At 40.3% G+C, this 21,968-nt stretch overlaps 1 protein-coding gene across 1 annotated transcript; it reads left to right on the forward strand.

The window, feature by feature from the left end:
• Nucleotides 1-1,218: 1,218 nt before the first annotated feature.
• On the forward strand, nucleotides 1,219-21,961 carry LOC106958582 (DNA polymerase zeta catalytic subunit-like; the record flags this gene model as incomplete). The annotated part of the gene is made up of 4 exons (XM_015050540.1): nucleotides 1,219-1,943; nucleotides 19,785-19,974; nucleotides 20,069-20,143; nucleotides 21,692-21,961. Coding segments are annotated over exons 1-4 (674 nt in total), but the record flags the coding sequence as incomplete, so codon positions are not given.
• Nucleotides 21,962-21,968: the final 7 nt, after the last annotated feature.

Below are 21,968 nucleotides of genomic sequence, written 5' to 3' on the forward strand. Positions count from 1 at the left end.
AATTAGCTGCAGGCAAAACACTAACATTGCAGATCATCCTTTTCTCTAGAAGGGACATTGAAGCTAATCAGAGTGGATGGAGATAAATGGAGAACAATCCTGAGGTAAAACTTGTTAAAAGCTTCAAAATACTTGAAACTGGGGTTAAGGTTCACAGTCAAGCAGGACAACGTTCCTAAACATACGGCCAGATGTGCTACGGAATTAGATTAAAACATAATAATATGTTTGAATGACCCAGTCAAAGTCAAGATCTAAATACAAAGTAGAGTCTGGGAAGTGCACATATACAGATTTCTAACAATTTTTAAATTAAAATTTTATGTCATGAATAATAGTTCTTCCACTACACCACAATGGACTATTTTGAATTGCTCTGTCAAAATGTGTGATAAAACCACATTTCAAGCATATTTCTTAGAGAGTTTAACTTTTAGAGGAGTTGGGTATCTGAAAAAAAAAATCTGTCAGCTGTAACTTTTTTCACTGTTTGGCCATTATTAGGCAGTAAAAAAAATACGTGCATTTATGCAAATATACAGATAAAGCAGGGGACATGTAGAGGAGGATGGAACAGAGGTGGAAGTATGTTCTGGAAAAGCGAGGAATAAAGATTAGTCGCCAAAAGACATAATGTGTGTAAATGGGAGGAGCACAAGTGGGATAAGGAGTATCCCACTTGGGCTCTTCTCCCTTACTTCTGTAAGTGTGGAGAAGAGGTGAAGACCTGTATGCAAGCAGGGTGGAATGGGTGGAGAAAAGTTTCAGGTGTGATAAGAGTTTCATCTTCCTGGGGAACTAAATCCGTAGAATGAGGTGATAGCATGGGCCTTTTTTTTTTTTTTACCAAAACCAAATAATATGAGAAAAATAAACTCTGGAAGCTACAGCTAATTTTACTAAAAAGCCTTTTAAGGAGGCAGCATACTTTTAGGATACATTAACATTATTTTTCAACTTAACTTTGAAATTTTCCGTTATCAGTACTTCCGTTAGGTCTATGACATAATTTCCTTACCGGAGGTCGCGTAGAAATAAATTGTACCTCATATTGTTGGTAGGGCTTGTATGACTGCTGTGTATATTTGAAAATATGTATTTTTGAAAGTATGTATTATTAGTAGTGAAACTGAAGACCATAAATAACCAAATTAACGCATTCTTTGTAATTCTCTGACTGTGACGCCTGTATTTGCTTTGTTTTGAAATGAACACCGGAAGTAGAGATGATGAAGTTGTGTCCAACTTCATCATCTGTTAGTTAACCTCCTGTATGTAGCCTATTATGGAAGAAGGGGGAGCAGAAGCCGGGGGCTGTCTGATTGAGAAGGACTGGCTGGGATTAGCTCTCTGAGACGTGATTTGGGAAGATAACGCTGCATACCGGAAGCCTGCGAAACGTCTTCCTCGGCTTTAAACAATAACATCACCGAGAGCTAAAATCACGAGTTAGCATTAAGCCCAGCATGGATCCAGCAGCTGGAGAGAACCGGGCAGCAGCGCCAGAAGCAGCGGCAGCCCTCCGCCATCGAGGTTAGGTTTCGCGGCAGGAGTCGAACCTTTTACGGCGGTGACAGTCTAGGCGCGCGGAAGACACGGGAATCTTTGTTGCTGTTTTTTTTTTTCTTCATGGGATGCAGCTGGGCTTTCTCCTCGCTCTATTACCCGTTTTACCGCGGTGACAGCCCTCCATTTGGCTGACTTGGAGTAGCCTATAAGGTCCCGGAATCTTATGGACTCCCTGCAATAGTTTTTTTTAGCTTTTCTTTTTTCTCTACCGCTCTTTCTGACGGACGCGGCAGTCATGTTTGCAGTGCGCATAGTCACCGCAGACTACTATCTCGCAAGTCCCATTAAAGGCCTGGACGTGTGTTACTCTGAATTCAGGGAGAGTGAGGTGAAGAAGGTACCGGTGGTGCGGATATTTGGAGCAACGCCAGCAGGTTTGTCACTCATTTTTCTTCCTTTGGGGAAAAAAAAGGCAAAACAACCTCACTTGTGCATTCTTGAAGCGCGCGCGCGCGCGCGTGGAACGTGCTTGTTGCTGTTGTTTGGACTCTCGCGTGCACAAATACAGTGTTAAGGGAAACCTAGCGGGTCGGGTGTTGTATGCAAAACGGCAGGAAGATGTAGTTTGGGTGTTGACACGTTGTGGCGATGCGACCTGAGCCGCTGTTGCTGCCAGCAGCAGCAGCAGCAGCAGCGGTGGGAGTCCTCCGCTCCCTCCTCCCCTCCGCGCTGCTTTGTTTTCTCCCCCTGCTCCATCACGGTGTGCTGGTGGTGGACATGTTTCTGCTGGTAGCAGTGGCACATATGTGCTGCCAAGGAGCAACTTCCAACCATCGCGTTGTGGTGGTTTTTATTGTACTTACAGCAACCTGTGGAGCGCGGACAGCGTGCTGCCACATTGTCTAGTTAGTTTGAATACGGTGCTATTAAAACAAACAAACAAGCATAAAAAAAAAACCCCGACATGGAGTTCAGGGATATAAAAGCATACACGAGTAGACTGGATCAGCATCCAGATGTGAAGAGCAGAGCTGGTGAAGCAGTAGTCGTCCTCCTGATCACATAGAAGGAGAGTCTTTTGTGTGAGAACATCTTGTTTTTATTTTATGCCTTAATTATTCCCATTAGTAGAAATGTCATAGATAATAAAAAAAGACTATCAGTATGTGATTTAGACATTTCCCTCAGTTTGACACACTACCTTTCTGTATTAAATGCGTTTTAAAGATACCCACTTTAGGCACATTAACATCCCCCACACACACACACACACACACAGACTGCACAATAGTATAATTTCCCATCTTAATAGCCCAAACTACCTTTGTTTCTTTTCTCCCTATTTTTTCCCAACAGATCAAAATGCAATTGTGTTGCCTTAACTGTATTTTCAGTTGTTAGTTCCCCCACTTAAAAAAAGAAAGTTAACCCCCCCTCCCACCCTTCCATTCCCCAAACAGCCAACCCCCGCTACATTGCAACCTCCACTAAGGATTTATCTCCATTGAGGATTAAAGGATTTAGGATGGAGTGGGTTAGAGTGTCGGTTCTAATTTGGGCCTGTTTGCATCTACTTGTATACGGTTGTGTTAAAACAAGGATTTCCACTTATTAAAACAGAATAAAGCTTATCTAGTACAAAACACCAGTCCCAATTATGAGCAGTGTCCCACTGGAATGAATATCATCTAACTGGAAATTAATTATGTTTGGGGAAAAGGAAGAGAAAGGAACAACCTGAGAAAATACAGCAGAATCCACTCAGTAACATTTGGGTATTCGTTTCTTCTAAGCAGGTGACAGTATCTTGTGTGACACAACACAACAGTCAATTATTAAAACCTTTTGCTAGACCCGCTTAAAATATGTATTTTCCATCAAATATAGAATTTTTGTAGGATCATGTTTGTCTCACTCATGAAGAAGCACTGACAATATTCCAAGTTCTGCTAAAATGGCAACACCTTTGTTCTCTTGGTTCTAACCTTCCTTTGTGGGGAACGTTTAGTTTGGATGCTACTGAGCTCTCTCTGTGACTGGTTCCCTCCATATTCTCAGTTTCATCCTTCTCCGACTCAGTTTAGGTTCATTTTATGACTCTTTTCCCAGAAATAAAATCCCATTACCATCTGGAACATATTGCAGCAGACGGGGATCTTTCTTGGTTTTTTTTTTTTTTTTTTTTTTTTAAAAAAATTCTTTCCTCATTGAAAATCGGACCCCACCCTTCCAGGTCCATTCACTCTCCTCACTTTCTTTTGTCCTTGCATTGAGTTTAGTTGACCAGTGAGCAGTTTAGGTAGTTGTGTGCCAGCTAATCCCTGTTTTTAGCCACCATGTGGCTCTGGCTGGATCCCCAGGCCTCATGTTCCCTGTCCTTCCCTGACCTAAGCAGTGAACACTCCCATCCGTCTCATGTGTAATTTGATGCCACACTTCCTGCTCCCACCCTCTTTCCCCTTGCTGGAAGTATTCAGTGGCGGTCCTGCTGGTGTGGCAGACTGTTGCATACGAGAGCATTCCTGGAGAGAGGAGATAAAGGAAATCTGTTAAAGTTTTATTCCTGATCAGTTTGTTTCTAGCTTCACAGGCAGCAAAGTTCAGCAATAAAACTATATTCACACTGCAACCTAAAGTTATTATTTATTTTTTTTTGCAGCAACAGCGGCTGCTGTGATATGCTTTCCTAAATCTGATATGTATCTTATCTTTTCAAATGTGACTTGTGTGTATGGCCAGGTCATTGATATTTGTCAAATGTTACTGTCCTGTGTCCTGATATGTCAAAGCCAGAAGAGCAACAACCATGGAGGACAATAGAGGTGCACCAGTTTATCCACCAGCCAATTTCCTTAATTTTGGGAAATCTGTGATCAGCTGATACTTACATGTGAAGCCGATCTTATCCACCGATCCTATCTACCTCAGCAAAGATCTAAAAATCAACCACTGTCCTCTTTTGCTCCCTCATGTGTCTGAGAGAGGTTTGGCTGATAGGCTGGCCCACCAGGTCATGTCTGCACATTTGCAGTTAACAATACTTACCCCACTGTGCTGGGTCCGTTTGAACAACAACTCTAAAATCCCAAGATACACGACACCACTAGCATCCATGTTTACTTCCTCAAACACTGAACTACACTACGTGTGATATTACTGCGTCTTGTACTGCACATGTGGGACACTTTTAGGACATTTGCAGTTCACAAAGGAGATCGCATACAAGCTACATTGGAAATGGGAACAACCACACAAAAAAAGAAAAAAGAAAAAAAACAGACTTCACAAAAAAGTCACAATTGAGCATTAAGGCCTCCTGTGTTAATGTATCCTAAAAGCTCATGATCCAACCTTTTGAGGAAATGCCAGAATCGATTTTTCACACTTGGTGATAGTCGGCTTGGCCCAGATGTTGCTGATGTTGCTGATATGTTCTGGGTCTTGAGGCGGAGAGGCTTTCTGGTTTGGATCTTTACTTGTACATCTAAATGTTTATTAAGTTTGCATAAACAGAAAGAGGGAAACTGCATGACTAGCCGACCAGAATGGGAGGCCAAGCAGGGACGGATTTAGCTCCCTCTCCAGAGTAATCCTTCAGTGATGGGTCTTTGCTTTTATGCAAAGGTTGGCAAGAGGATGGGCAAAGTTTTATTAGAGGATCCATAACCAAAAATATTCTGTTTCTGTAGCCTGGTACCTAAAGTTGCAGTCTTCAGTCAAGCTTCTGTCTTCTCAGCTCCTCCAGACTAGCGGGAGCAGCAATGATCAAACACTTACTGGAACTGAGCATCTGCTGAGCTCATAATACATACTGCTTCTCAGATGTAAATGGTATCATAGAGAAGCACTGTTGTGAGAGTGTGCCAAAGGCATCAGGGAGTTTTCTTTAGACTAGATTCTTAAAGTTTTTGAGATTCATCTACTTATGCAAAAGATGGCTAAGTTTGAGCCTTGTCTGCATTTACACCTAAGATTAGTTCTGTTGCGATTGTGGCCTGGAAGTACTTGTATTTCGAACTTTAACTGGTCAGATAAAGGTCTGAATTATTATTTCTTTTGATCGGTTGGTCATTGAGCAAATCTTATGATGCTGAAAATCGGCCTATTCCACTCAACCAGCTGATCTTGTGGTGGCTTTTCTATTCTCCTTGCTCCCTGTTTATTTGGGTTAATTTCTAACTCTGTTCTAATTTCTGCCTGTGTTGCCTGTATTTAGTTTACAACTACTACAAACATAGATTTGGCAACTTTTCTGTTTCTCAGTCACCAGGCATCCAGATGATTTGTGGTGTGTGGTATCTGGTTTCAGAGAGACTTGTCCAGACACCATCAAGGCTGCCACAGCCAAGAGCTTTAATAGGTGAACAGGCACTGAAGTCTTCCCTCTGCCTTTCACTCGTCTGTGTAAATCACAGAAAAATTTGGGAGGAGGCTTTGTGCTTAGAGGCTATAATACCACAGTCTGGATGACTGACCGAAACTAGGAAACACCTTTAGCTCTAAACTAAGCATATAACTTCAGGTGATATACGAGAGACCAAGCAGTTTTATTAGAAGTCACTGAACTGTATTATCTAATTCTACAATACCATAAATCACATTTGGTGATTTTTTGTTTTTAAATCAGACGCTTTAGACCTACAGCTTTGTGACATAAAGTCTCCGGTGGCACTTAGAGCTTTTCAGTTAGAGATTAAAAGAACAGCCACTACTGCTGAAGGTCCAGATAGTTTTCATATTATGCTGTTTATGCCTGTCGCAATAAATTAATGAATTAAATAACAAATTAAAACAAGCTCAGTAATTCCCATTTGCATGATTTATTGTTTTTCCTCTTTCTACCAAAATCTCTTCCTGTTCTAGTATTAAATGATATTTAGAATTTTTAAAGTTTATTGATCTTTCACAGTGTGTTCTTCCATTATTATGTCATTTCCATTACATTACTTGCTTTTTGTAGTAACGTCTGGGACAATTTGTTGCCCAACAAAATGTGTTATAGCAACAGGCCTCATGCTGTTCATGTCATGTTTCTGTGTTCTTTTCAAACATCACAAAAGAGACAAAATGTCCTTTTAATTTATCTTCTGCTCCTAAACAAATCCGTCTTGCTTAAGTCTTAACAAAGGTCATGTCAGCATTTGATCTATGAGATTTATTGATTATAGCTAATGCATTCTCAAAATCAGAATGTTTTTTTTTTCTGCATTCAGCCCCACCCACAGACAAACAGGCCTCATCGTCTCTCACTGTCATGTTTCCCTTTAAAACATATTTCACTGTCAGACCGGGAGAAAAAAAAAAGAGCCTACATGAACCGTCAATCCTTCCCATGCAGAGGCTGCTGTGCTGCCCACACCACCCCTTCTTTAGTGGGGTTTCTTGTTTATCTGAGCATACAGTGGCTGCCTTGTTGTCCTTGCTGGTGTTTTGGCTCATTAAATCAGATTGATGGTTCTAGAGCTCAGCACAGCTCCTCTGCAGGTACTTGAATAACCTACAGTGAAGACTACAGGGATGACGCTGCCGCAGTCCTCTCCTCCTCATGGTTTCAGGAGGGACAGTAACATCTGGAGCCTTTTTCTCTCAGCAATATTTAAATTGTAAAATCCTAAGCCTGAATATTTTTTGTCTTCTGTTGGAAAAAAACTCTCTCTTTGTCTGTGGTTGTAGCCCAGCTGTTGGAGTGATCCGGACACAAGAACACACACCCAGCAGTTGGATAATCTCGATGAAACCATGATTTGTCTTTAAATCTCATGTTCTCAATCAGGGAACTGCAACTCCAGTTCTCCAGAGCTACCGTCCTGCAACCTCAATAAAACTGAATCAAATGAATGCTTAAAACTGTAGTAGGTAACGTTTTATATAAGAATGTTTCTTTTAGCATATATGTTAAAATTATGATGTTGTGACGGTTGTGACAGGTAATCTGAAAAAACAAATCAAGTTTCTCTGCCTCCTCCCTGTGGTCCTACAGCTGCCTGTCAGAAACAACCAGTCAGAGCCAGGAGGAGGGTCTTAGCGTTGTCAATCACTCCTTTGTACACGCTGCTCACATCCTCCTCTTGATCTCTGCTAAGCTACTGCTTCTTCTCCACACAGGATCCTGCTATGTGGAGCACATGCTAACTAGCTTGCATATTCTCCAGGAATTCTTTGTTCGTGAAAAACAAAGAGTTTTCCAGGAACACTAAGTTGTTTTTCCACCATTAGCACAGCTGCATCTTGTTCACAAGTGTGATTGTCTAAGATCCACCTCCTTGCTCTGACTGAGCAGTGTATTTCTGCAGATGGCAGTAGGACCACAGGGAGAAGGTCAAAGAGGCCCTATATATGTATTTTCCCCCAACATTATCTGTCGGATCCTATACTGTCAGAACATAATAACAGTTTTAAGAAGTAAAAGCACATCTTGTGAAAGTCATTGGAATATTAAAAAGCAACAATCACAGTATTTTACCCAAAACACAAATGCAGATTTACATTTAAAATTAAAAATTAAGCAAATTACAACATCTTTAAGCTGGATGCTTCAGGTACTGCTGGTTATAAAGTTGTTGAAGAGTGAGCTGGCCTTCATTTATCGCCATGGTGAGCAACTATGCCTTTTGGGAGCATATAACAGAAAGTGTGTGTGTCCTTTGATTTAATTTCAGGAATACACCAGCATTTAATATGAAGTGCTGGTTAGTAGTGAGGCCACTGTGAAGCAGGTTTTTATTAAAGCTGTCCATTCTTCTGTTGTTTATCAGCCATCTAAAGAGAGAGGCCCATGTTGGCGCGTGGTGTCGGGTCATGTCAGGTCCCCTGGCCCGTCTCCTGCATCATCAAGAGAAACAAAAAAGGGGAGGGCAGCTTTGGAAGCCAAACAGAAGACTCCCCACTTGGTGGTCCCAGAGGGCCATTGTTAGTGCTGGTAGGAGAATTCTGCAGGGGTTAGCAGCAGAATAAGACCTTGTTGAAAGTGAATGAGAGGGTTAGGGGTCTAAGAAAAACCTGAATCAGTGCAGCAGTGGGTTAAAACTGTGATGCTCTGCCGTCTACCATTGAGGACTGTGTGAATGTGATGCATGCTTGTGCGCAAACACCCCGACAATGCAGATTAATGCCTGTGGTGCAAACATATTTGTGGAAGTAAACTACATTCAAAGAGTTTCTGTGAAGATGGTTTATAAAGAGCCTGCTCTATTGTTTGTTTATGTGAGTAGGTCTTGGAGAACGTTCATTTGGTATGGAGTGCAATTGAACAAATATGCTTTGTTCTTTACAGCAGCAGTCTGCATGCATTTCAGCTGCAGGGTGTGTTCGTGAAAGTCAATGAACTCTTTCACCTCCTCACAGTTCAGCCTTGCTGTAACCACGAGCCTTTACCCATAAGGCTTCACACTGCCTGAGTCCTTATGATCAATTCTTAATTCCATAGCAGTGTATGCTTAATCTGAGGAAGGAGAGCAGAGAGAAGAGGTGGAGAGAGTTTCTGGGAAAAAGGAAAAAAAAGGAGAAACACAAATGGAGTGTTGCTCTCTGTGCCGTGAAAAACTGTAATTGACATCTTCAGCTTGAGTTCTGCATATGTGAGAAGCTTTCAGGGACAGTCTTCTTTCCAGTGAGGTGATGAAACCCCTGTGCTGTTACTTTCATGTGTTAACTTCCTCTCCATACCCCCAGTGGCTATCTCACACAAAATGTAGATCTTCTTCATTGCCTCAAAATGAAACCTTTATTTCTTAACAGTTTTTCATGACCATTTGTTTTTCAGGCCGTAATCTGTTAACGATGCCGAGAATGGGAATGGCAGAAGCTGAGAAGAAGAGAGCAAAAGGGGAGGATGAAGGAGGGAGGGTGCTGTTGAAGAGAGCAGGCATACGTGTGAGCATTGCTCCACCAATGCGCCAGCAGAGCTGACGTTCCGTTCCCACTCCTCATGATGTGTGCCGGAGAGCGAGACGCGCTGTGAATATCAAATTTGGAGAAGCAGAGAAAAGGAGGGCAGGCGGTGCTCAGAAATCTCCGCTGTGTAGTAAAAACCCACAGTGGTCCTCTGATCGATGCATTAATGAGTCATTCTGTAGATGCAGGCAAACTGTCACACACTAACACACACACACTGTCATCCAGCAGATTGGGTTTTATTAGCTTTAAAAGTTCTTCTAGAACTTTGAAACTGAAGGATGTGTGTGTACGGCATAACAGGATGCAGTTTGCTGAGTTTTGTGACCAGGGTATGAATGGAAATCTCTGGATGTTATCAGAGTAGCTGCAGGCAGCTGAAGGATTCCCTCTGACCTGCTCAGGCAGCCTCTCTATCTGCTGATCCCTGATGTCCTGCTCCAGGTAAACATGGGACATTATGACAGTCCCTTAGTATGTTAACCTAGAGTGAAATCTAATTTATAAATCAGGATGTACAATGTTATTATTAGTAGTAGTACTACTAGTATTATATAATATACATGCTTTTACAAAAATCTTGAATAAATAGTTCCTTAAAGGCACAGTATTTAACTTTTATAAAAAAATGTTTTGGACATTTGTTAAAACTGCCACCATGTTGTGAGAATGAGACATTATCTGCGAAAAGATCTATCTTCTCCTCCTCCTCCTCTACCTCCTCTTCCTGCTCTTGTTCCCTAAGCTACTACGGCTGCCTGAAGAAATGCACCACTCCAAAAACTACCAATCCGAGCCAGAAGGAGGGTCTGGCTCTGTAGGTGTATAAGGGTCTGGCTCAGTAGGTGCCATAAGCCACCTACTGCCATCAGTAGGTGGCTTATGCTAAGACCTGCCTCCTGGCTCTGATTGGTTGTTTCTGAGAGAAGGCAGAAGAGCTTTATTTTTTGTTTGGCAACTTATCTGTCTCATACCAAACTGTCACGACATGGTGACAGTTTCAAGTTTGAACAAATATACAAAAAAAATGTTAGTTTTTTTATAGAAGTTACATACTGCAGCTTTAAGTTTAAATGTTAATCAGTTACATTGATTTTGACGTAAAGGAGTGTCTTTAAGAAATTCACTTTTTGTGCATAGATTATATGGAAAATCAAATTATTTTGCTAACCCTTTTACAAACATTCTAATGTGGCTCTCTTATAAGGAACATAATGGAGTGTAAGAGCATTCTTTAAGCCAGCTGACATGCAGTGCTCAGCAGAAGGTAGGGCGAGCTGCAGAAATCTCGGGTTACAGTAGGGTTTTTCCTGGAATCTCACTAAATGTCTTTAAACTGTAGGTTTAGTGTGACTTAAAATGTTTAATAGTTTTAAAACTTGTCTTTTAAAGCATACATCGAACCCTGAACCCAGCCTATGTTTATTCCAGCCTTTTAAGTTTTTTTTTACTTTTCACTGAATATCATCAGCTTTTTTAAAACTTTTGCTGCAGTCCATGTTGCGTAGAGGAGAAGGAGTGTTTTCAACAGGAGCTCCTTTGCCCTTTGTTCTCACCTCATGCCCCCCTGCCCTTAACCCCCCAGGCCTTTCTTGCTGGCCTCCTGTGAACTCGGAGGTCCCCACCGAATGCCTTTAAACCACTGTGGGCAGTCCCTACCCTCCTCCTCCACTCATTCTGTGGCCCCACACTCACATTCCTTAACATCAGGTGGTCACAGTCATTATTTGGGACAAATTGGAAGTGGATCTAAGTGAACTGGCAAAGCCCCTTTTGATGCTGTGTGGAGCGTGTCTTGACCAGAATTACACACGGGTTAAAACATCAAATACCATTTAAAACTCACTGGAAGAAACAAAAATATGCAAAGTAGATTACAATTTAATCTAATAGATCTTAGAAAATGTTAAAACATAAGGGCAGTTGGTGCATATGGTCAGTCCAGATAAATATGAGGTGATTTATGTTCAGTGTGTCTGTTAGTGAGTGCACTCTGTGCCCTGTCTTGTTGCTGCCTTCAGGCTGTGCTTGGACTACATGTCCCATGCTGATGGGTCCTAGTATTGATATGTGCAGTGCTGGTCTCAGAAAGACCCACTAAAGTCGTCCATTCTTCTTTCACTCATTCCGTCTTTGCCTCTCTAACGAGAAGTTTTCGTAAGGACATGGCTTGGTTTTTGCAACTTTCATTATGCACTCTTTAAAAACTTCAGCTTATGAAGAATGAGCATGGATTTAAATTTGTTTATGAACAGCAAATTAAATAGAATTTCACATTTTATAAGTTTATATTTATTTGTGATTTTAAAAAATTTATGTTATCGTCATAATAACATCATAAAACATTAATGAAAAGTTTCACTAATGAAACTTTTCCCGCTTTAAGTGGAAAAGCATAACATATTTACTCTGCAAGAGTAAATGTGTTAAGAGATCCAAGCAAAGTTAATCTATAACTTTGCTTGGATGCTTAAGCACATGGCCTTGTTTCCTTACTCTGAGTCAGCTTTGAAAAACATGACCTTGCGGTAAGGTATTAAACTGATGGATATTGTGAAACGAATGTTGTGAGGGTAATAGAAAACAGCTCTTTGAGTAATGCAACAACTGGCTTACTTTATTCTTGAAGTTTAGGAATATTGAATGGAGACTTAAGTAGGATTGCACAAATTGCAGTTTTCTGGCTGGTCATTGATCTTAAAAAAAAAAAAAAACAACCAAAAAAAACCCCATAAAATTGACTATAACGGATGGGTACATCAGTTAGTCCTCTCTCACAGCAAACCTAAAGTGGACAGTGGTGGATTTTCACATCTTTGCAGAGCTATGTAAGATTGGTTTCTAATGTATCGGCTGAAAACCAAGCGCCCAAAATCAAGGAAATTGAGACCAATTTGTTGGTGCACCTCTGGACTTAATCTTTGCCCATTTAAAATAGACTTTGGTGGCTCTGTGGTGTGTGATCTTAGGCTGATCACACATCAGGCTGTCTCTGATTGACTCGTACCATATCTACGTTCACACAGCAGGTAAATGCAGCCGGCGTCTGATGTTTTTTTTTTTAATTTATTTTTTTTTAAAGGGTCAATATTGAGTAATATCGACCTTTTTGAGCTTTCCATCATGGTATAGTATTATTCCCTCATCAAAACCATACCTGGAGTGTTGCCTTGATTCTTTCATGCATGTTTGAGAAATTTAGTCTCCCATGGCAACCATTCAGCTGTACAAAATGGCTGGGTGCACCAAAGTGCATCTTTTCCTCTTTTAAAGCTTTTCAGAGCTGGAGAGTCACAGATTCTGCCTCACAGAGCAGCCCTCTCACAACTGGCTAGCTCCTTCAGACTAGCCAGCAGCAATTGGCAAACACCTGGTGGAACTGCACATCTGCTGAGCTCATTACAGGAGCTAATTCTCAGAGCAACGCTAGTAAAAATGTTGATAAAGGGTTAATAGAGGAGCCATGTTGTGATGACTTCATGAGTTTCAGAAAGAGCAGGAGTTTTTAAAGAGACAGAGACCCAACTTCAAGGCATTAAATTACAAGGTCACATTTCCTTTAAGTAATATAATACATATATATATATATATATATATATATATATATAACTTAAAGGAAATATATATAACTTAAAGGAAATATATATATATACATATATATATATATTACTTAAAGGAAATATATATATATATATATATATATATATATATATGAGAGCGAGCGCGTTGTTATAACAACTGAAGATGACATGGTTACTTGATTTGGCTATAAAATGCCTGGAAAACACATTACTGCCTCTTTAAAAAAAAAATTTTCCCAGATGCCACCCATCTCTGACTTCTTTTTCTTTGCTCACTGAAAGGCACAATTCTATGATATAGAGATATAAGTCTGCTGCCTTCATCTGCAGCCACACTCCTCAGCCAGCAGAAACAGTCACAGCTGACCAGCATCATACTGCTCTGTTTCTTTGCCCATATTTCTGAAGACTCAAGATATTCTGCAAAGTGACGATGGGCGTACGGTGCCTTCCAAGTCACCATCTGGTCAGCTTCGACCTTTCTGCTCAGAGAACAGGCTCGACAGCGTTCTGTCTGTGTCCTCGGCCAGGGTGGTGTCTGGGAGAGCTGGCAACGAGGTGTGGACATCTTTCCTTTTTCAAGCTCATCATGTAGAAGAGAGACATGGTGGTTACACGGTGCTTAAGGGAAGCTGCTTCATACCCACTGAGAAGGGGCAGCTTGTCTTAGCTTCTCACTAGCAAATTTAATTCAGCTAGCGTTACTACCTGCAAACGGTCTCTGTACATTTTTCTTAATCTGCATTGCTGTTTTTAATAACTGAAGTATTATTACTCTTATGTTCTGACTTTGCTCCACTTTACACTTGGTGAAAATCTGAATGTTCCACTTTGACTAACTGCTGTTGTATCTAATATTCTCACTGTGCCACAATAAAGTATTTTTTATTTCATTCTGTAAGAATAGTGCTTGTCGCTGAAACGGTCATTCCTTATTAGCATTCAAATTACACAGAGCTGCATTGTATGATCTTTGGTCAGATTCTGGGTCAGGCTGGAGCAAGTATGGCTGTTATAAACATTATAGCTCATGTTATAAAGTTGTAATAACTTGACAACATGACATGTAATGTGATGTAGACAGTTGCCTATTACATTGTGTGTGAAGGGAAACTATCTCCATCTTATCTATAATTTACTCGTTTGGACGTCCCATATTAACTTTAAAATATTACTGTCCTCATTGCTGCTTTTGTTGCTTCACGATCAAACCCATTCCACTTGATTGATGGAATACTCACAATGCGAAAACTCCAGTCTGGGTTTTCTGGGTTGGCTACAAGAACTCGCTGCACTGTATGCTCCAAACACAACATCGCTAGTGCAGCCCACTGAAAACGTAACAAGCTAACGTTAATCCCATTGATGTCTCAATGTCTAGCTTTAAATGTGCTAATGCTAATGGATCACCTGAAGTAACTGCAATAGAGAATTGCAGACAGGTCTTTGCTGAATAGAAGTCTAAGGGAAGTGGAAGTTTATCATTTTCTAAATAAAAATATTTTTCAAAAATAAAGTACTCCAGCCGCACAGGAGAGTGATGAAATCTGCATGATTATAGGAACTACGTCTCCTTCCAGTGCACCTTCCTCCATGATGTCCAGTTGTAAAGGACATCATGAAGGAAGAACAAGAACTTCCTAAAGAGGCAAATTTCCAGGTATCAAATTGCTTAGTCAGTTTTCTTTTAAGTCATATTTTCTACAGGATTTTATAACAACTGAATGTATAGTCACTTGGTTGTGCTTTAAAATGACACTATGTTTCTGGAATACCGCCTTTGTAAAGAAGTGAAATGTCACATATGATGTCCTTATATGAAACAGAGCTGGAGTGTGATACCAGCTCTCCTATCAGAGCAATACTTGCTCCAGCCTGATCCAGAATCTGACCAAAGATCATACAATGCAGCTCTGTGTAATTACACAGCAGGGAGCATAAAGTCCTTGTGTGCTGACTGCTCATCTGTATATTTGCTCCCCTTTGTCCTCTGCAGTTAATTTGGAGAGCAGATGATGGCAGTGGATCCATTAGAAAGCCTGTGATTTACAGGGTTGTCGCCCTCCTCTGTTCTCCCTCTCCTTTCATTGCGCTCTTAATGCTCTCTTCCTCAGCAACGCACACAGACACTCTCATGCACAAACACTGACCCATGCTCACTGCCTGGCTGCTCGTACCTGATATTTTTTATCGGCCTCGGCAAGTTAACACTAAAGCCTCACTTTCAGCATGGCAATCTGGGGCTTCACTCCATGAAGTCTTTGTTTTAATCCATTGGAATGACAAGAACATATCTGCAAACACCACTGATATTTAATTCAGGAAAGCCAATTGGGTGGACGTGCTGCCACCAGAGCTGCTATGATTTGATAGAAGCTATTGATTGGCTGCTGTTGTGATCCAGAATGTCCATTTCTGTCTGCCATTAACTGGATTCATACATTTACTGGGTCACACACAGAAGCCTTCCAGCTTTTCTAATTTCATCGGCAGGCTTTGGTGTGTTTATGGGCATTTGTGTTTTTCGGTGGAAGCACTTTTTTTTTTCTGGAGACTCCTCATTATGTGTATGTCTGCAAGTGTAAGCTGTTGTGTTTTCTGAGTAAATTATAACATGTTCAAGTCCAGGGGCTGCATCCATGGAAGAACCCAGGCTACCTGGTGGGTTAGGCAGGGTTCTTTGTTGACCTCAAGGACTAGAAGAGAAGTGAGCAGCTGTGAAACTGGATGTCTAGCCTTCAGATTATTCCTGCTCTTACCTCGGTGTATGTCCTGTCGCCTAGCAACCGTGACTGTGCTAAACATAAGCTGGTTAAAAATGGAGCTCAAAATCTTGCTGAGTCTCTTTTATTATTTATGTAATCCTTAATTGATGAATTGATTTTATATATAGCAAACATGCATTCAAATGCCAAAAAAAAAAAAAAAAAAAACCAAAACGCTTTAAGCTTCACCAGATTTTATTATATTTAAACATGCAGTAGGTTAAAACTGTCACTACGTTGTGACAGTGTAATATGAGATGGATGATCTGGAAAAGATCAAGCTCCTGTGCGTCCATGTGGTTCTACTACTATTTGCAGAAATAAACCACCTCTGGAGTAACCAATCAGAGCCAAGAGGACGGTCTGAGCTCTGTCAATCACAGTCATCTAAGTGCTGCTCATGAGCATGAGCATAATTGTCAGCACTTAGACCCGCCTTCTGGCTCTGATTGGTTGTTTCTGACTGGGGGCTATACATTTCTGCAGATCGCATTAGAACTACAGGGAGAAGGCAGAGGAGCTCTATTTCTTTTTTCAGATATTATTTCTCATGTAATACTATCACAACATAGTAAAAGTTTGAAGAAATATGTAAAAAAAAATTTATATGGAAGTTGCATACTGACTATTAAAATTGGTTCTCCTCCTGCTTTGTCTGCTGTTATTACAAGAAAGATTCAGTCAGATTCTCCTTGATACTTTTATTACTTGTACAATATTTAATTTCCTTTTCGAAGTTATACGTTATAACTGAAATATGAGTATTTAAATCATTGCTCCCTGGGTCAGCAGTCTTATCTCATTAATATGCGAGTCCTGGGATTCTTGGCAAACAACGGGTGGTAGAAAATGCACTGTTGATGTTAAATTTCCTTTTAACTTTTTTCAGAATTCTCTTTTTTAAATTTTAAACTTGAAATATTTACCTAACTATAAAAGTAGAAGAAACTGTTAAAAAAAATTCAAGCTCTTCAGCCAGGCACCACTTTAGCCATGCTCTGAATGTTGATGTTTTTTACATTATGATCATCTTAAGCAGTTCTCAACCTTCTATGTAGAAGTTAAGTTACAAAATATTCAGAGAATAAACTTCTCCTGGTTGTTTCAGTAATAAGTTGACACTCCAGTTTGAAGGGAGCAGAATGATCAGCATCCGGTCAAAACAGCACATATATTCTTTTCTTTCAGGAACATACAACTTTCAGTTCTTTCTGTCTCTACATCAGCTCATCTGGCTTCTATTACTTCAGTAACATCTTAGGCTTTCTCACATGAAAATATACACCCACATACCCTCCTAATTACACACATTCTGCTCTTATTTTATGCCCCCATTTTCTCTCCAATGTTTTTCCCCTTCATTCAGAGAAACATTTCTTTTCTCATCTCCATCTTTCAGTCATTCTCTGCACTGACACTTCTTCATCTTCACCTCTCATTTTGCCGCCTGACCAGCTGGGTGGAAAGAATCACTTGTTTATCTCTCCCGCTGTCCATCAAGGACTTTTGCTTTGCTGGTGTCGTCGCCTAGCAACTGCAGCAGAAGCTGGTATTGGCTGCCTGTTCTGTGTGTGTGAGACTGAGAGCAGCTTCTCGTTGACTCGGTGGAGTACAGACAGACGCATGGCGCGCTCACGGCTCCCTCGGCGTTGTGCCGCTGCCAGCCTTTGTGTGACTGGTGGAATAGCGTAGCAGTGGCCCACCTTGGTGAGGTCCACCTGAGAGACAAATGCACACTCCCTGTCTTCCCTTTCTTTGCTGTCAGACTATGGTTTCTGTCAGTGAAAGATATATATATATTTTTTTTAAATGGAAAAAAAATTGATTTGTGCATCAGACATGTCTGCCTCTCTTACCCATCAGAGCTATGTTGATAAATTTATTTGGATATATAGTCTATAATTATATGGTTAAACAGTTACTGTAATATTTTTTAATCAATGTGTAGCGCAAGGAAACCCTGTATTAGTAGGGCACTGGACATGTAACAATACAGGTGTTTTTGAGCACCAAGTTTGCTGTGGCTGTATAAAGGGTTAAAATGTGAAACTCGGTTTGATCGGAGACTAAATATGAAAACATTTGTTACATTGTCAGCTGGTGAGGTTTGCTTTCACACTGCACTGTCAAGCAAAACAAACCAGTTCAAAAACCTGTTCATCCCCTCACTTGTAGAGGGGCTGCACCAATAACCATGGACGGAAACAACACAAATACTGATGAAGACACTGAGCACAACTTCTTTTTTCACAAAATGTAAACAAAACATATTTTAGAGCAGGGGTCCCCAAACTACGGCCCCCTGAACAATACCGGATCCGCCCTCCTCCTCATTTGGTCCGGCCCCCTGAACAATACCACAGAGCATTCAGTGTTTTTTTCATATATATGTGGATTTTTCTTCAACCACCAGGGGGGCTCTTGAGCAGATGTGAAACTTAGTTTCCCTCAATGGAATATATACTAGTCAGTACCAGTCACCGTTTCGCTCACGGTTTTTTTCCATTTGTATTCTGGGTAAAAATCTATCTACAAACGCGACTATGTCGTCGGCAGTAATCCCCCCCCCACCCCCCGTCCACCGTCAACAAAACTTTTCTAAGGTTTCTTTCTTGAAAAACTAAGACCAGCCCCCGACCAGAAAAAGGAACAGTCATGTGGCCCTCGCAGGAAAAAGTTTGGGGACCCCTGTTTTAGAGGTTATAGGATTTCTCTTTGGTCTTTGTTAAAAGACCATGAGTCATTTCAGACCTTCATGTTTTTTGTGGATGTATTTACCCAGAATACCCTTCATTAAAGTCCACTTTCTCCTTTTGGTGCGGTCTCCGGACTGCTTGGTAATGTTAACTGAAGGCCTAGGTTTTTAAAACCCACAGTCAACCAAAAACACATAGAACAATCTCTAGCAGGAGTTACAAAGTATATTTTATATTTTTTAAATTGGCTCACCCATGAACACTTTTTTGTGGTCTTACTTTGAAGTGATATCAGCTAAAAACACAACCTCACTTTATAGTTTATTTCCCAAATCAGAAGCTTCATTTACTTTAACTCTTAATAAAAAATAAAAATGAAGTCCTCACTCTTATCATCTTGGTTCTGGACCAGTAGGAGTACATGCTCTTCCTCAACCTTTGGAACCTAATATTATACCTAATATGTTGTGGATTTATTTCTGAACATGTGCAGACATGTCCTGATTTAAAAAGTCCCGCTCTGTGCTGCCTCCTCCTGTTCATCTATTAGTCAGCATTTCCCTGACTCCGGGTAGGGTTGCGCTCTGGGGGAGAGGCTCTGATTGATTTCATGTTCTGCCTTGATGTTCATACTCTACATGCCTGTAGGTAGCACTAATGTGAGTGAGCCTGGTTCCTTCAGTGTGCAGGTTCAACTCAAAATCCATATTTTCCCGGGTCGTTCTTTTCTGTCATCAGTTTCGACTACACTTTGACTCCAGCATCTCTGCCATTAAAATATATATATATAAAGTGTAAGCACCCAGGACACTGGTAGTCCTTCCAACATACTGGATAAATAACTTGGGGAAAGAGTTTACCATACGGCACTTAAAATATAATATTTGACCAAATATTGCATCATAGTGGTCCTTTTAAGATTGAGATGTTACAGACATGGAAAATGTAATGACAATTGTTATTCAATATGAAATATTTTCATTTAAACTGGTTTAAAAAATTTTCTCTTGAAGGACACCTACTGGCCTAAAAAGCCATATAGTTCACTTTCGTCTTGGGCTAACCTCTGAGTATCACACTTAATCTTTTTGTTGTTTTATCTAATGAACGCATTCATTTCTGTTCTAGGTTTGGTATTGTGAACGTTTGCGGCACTTGTTCATGAAGCTTTTCAGTGACAGCTGATCACATGGGAAACGTTTAGAATATGAGTAGAATATGTTTAGTAATGCTGATTTAGAGGATGAAGTCCTGTCAATGCGTTGCCTGTTCCGTATAGAACACAGATGACAGAATGAATGAAAATAAAAACCTTACATCTTGTTCCTGTTGTGTTGCAGGTCAGAAGACGTGCCTCCACCTCCACGGTGTGTTCCCGTACATCTATGTGCCATATGATGGCTGTAGACAGCAGCCGGAGCGCTACATGCGACAGGTGGCCTTCAGCATCGACAGGGCCCTCAACGTTACCATGGGAAACCCCGCCGCCAGTACCCAGCACGTCTTCAAGGTGGTCCTGGTCTCTGGCATGTAGGTGTCTCCCAACAACTGGGTTTTACCAAAGACAATAAACACCAATAACGCAAAGTGATTCACTAATCTTTTTGGTTTTTGTTTCTTTTAGGCCTTTCTATGGTTATCATGCCAAGGAGAAGCACTTTATGAAGATCTACTTGTACAATCCTCAGATAGTGAAAAGGTAATAATGCTGGTTAAAAGATTGTTAAAGAGTTAATAGAGGAGTCATGTTGTGATGACTTCCTGAAGGCAGAGTTTCAGAAAGAACAGCAGTTTTTAGAGACAGTGGTCCAATTTCAAGACATTAGATTACAAAGTCAAATTTCTTTAAAGTCATCTGATATATACAATATTCTTATAACAACTGAAGGTAACACAATTGCTTGATTGTGCTATAAAATAGCTCTATGTGTCTGAAAAATACATAATACTGTCCCTTTAAAGGAATATTTCAATTTCATCAAATTTTTTCTTTTAACTGAAAGCTGCCCAGTCATAGTCCCAACATGAATCATTTTGAGTTATTGTGTGGAAGTTTGGGGCAATACATACAAAACAAACCTGCAGTATCTATACACAATACAAAACAAAACAACATAAAGTGGCAAATTGGAAACATACATATCCACTATTAGTCAATGATGGAAATAGCTGAGCGGTTAAATTTAATTGATTTAATGATTTACTTCTGATATTTTCTTAATTTATGGAAGGTCAAAAGTCTATGAATCTGACTTGAGGCCTAAACAATCTGCAAGAACAGAGAAATGTTCTCTCTTGGAGCTGCAAGAATAGAATGACATTCTGTTCTTGCAGTTCTGACAGCTTGTTCTGTACACGTCATCTGAGTAGAACTTTTTCCCGTGTTGTTTATGGGAACTAATATGAGCCGTGCAGTGAGCTCAGCATCAAACTAATAAAAATCTAGACATTTGTTTCTTTAAGAAGCTTTGCCTTGGATCATTTGTATTTGGACAGGGCTGAACAATAAATTAATAACAATATGTACCACGATAGACATGTGATCAATACAAATCGATAATACATCTGATATACTATTCAATATATAGAATATTCACTAAACTTTGATCCAGAACCACACAGCATTCTGGGAGATGTAGGCAGATGAAAGACTTTAGCTGTTCAATCTCACAGCCAACTAAGCAATATGAGTGGCATCAACTGACTCACTCACTCTTTGGTTGCCTAGCAACAACCTGTTGCAAGGTAACCCGTAACCTTCGCAGTGGTTTCACAGAGCCTCATCACTGCTTAAAAAATTAAAACAGCAGCATGGAGTAAAAACTGTGGATAAAACAGGAAAAGTCACACCACCAGTTTGGCAGTATTTCAGATATTTAAAACAAAAGACTAGTCAATAATTATCTTTATCGGCTGGTATAAAATGCAATAAGTTTTTCAGCCATATCGTCCAGCGATTGGATATGTTCTCATTCAGATACACCCTCATTTCTAAATCCCACTGTGTTTCATGCATCATCTCTATTTGGTTCCATATTTAATTTGTGTTCAAATATATTTAGATCAGACTGCTGTCTGATTTGTAATTCTTATGGCAGAGAAAACATGTCCAAAGATTTACAGAAATATTTCAATAAAACATCTCGCTTCTTTTTTTAAATTATTAGAAGGATCTGACATCAACATGGTCTACTTCTTTTCATATCCCTGTTACTGAGCTTCTTTAAAATTTTTCTTTTTTCCCCAGAGTGTGTGAGCTATTACAAAGTGGAGCGGTGATGAATAAGAGTTACCAGCCTCATGAGGGCCACATCACCTACCTGCTGCAGCTCTTCATGGACTACAACCTGTATGGCATGAACCTGATAAACATGGCAGCAGTGAAGTTCCGCAGGAGCCAGAAGAAAGGTAAGCTCAGCTGTAGGGATCTGTCTCTTTTCTCACAATATCTGCTTTGTCCAACTGGAGTTTCTGACACAAATTTAGATTTACATCTTTACATACAATTTTATTCAGCGTTTACC

This window comes from Poecilia latipinna, unplaced genomic scaffold, assembly GCF_001443285.1.
Source record: "Poecilia latipinna isolate Pla-1442-1.1 unplaced genomic scaffold, P_latipinna-1.0 Scaffold998, whole genome shotgun sequence".
Lineage (NCBI taxonomy): Eukaryota > Metazoa > Chordata > Actinopteri > Cyprinodontiformes > Poeciliidae > Poecilia > Poecilia latipinna.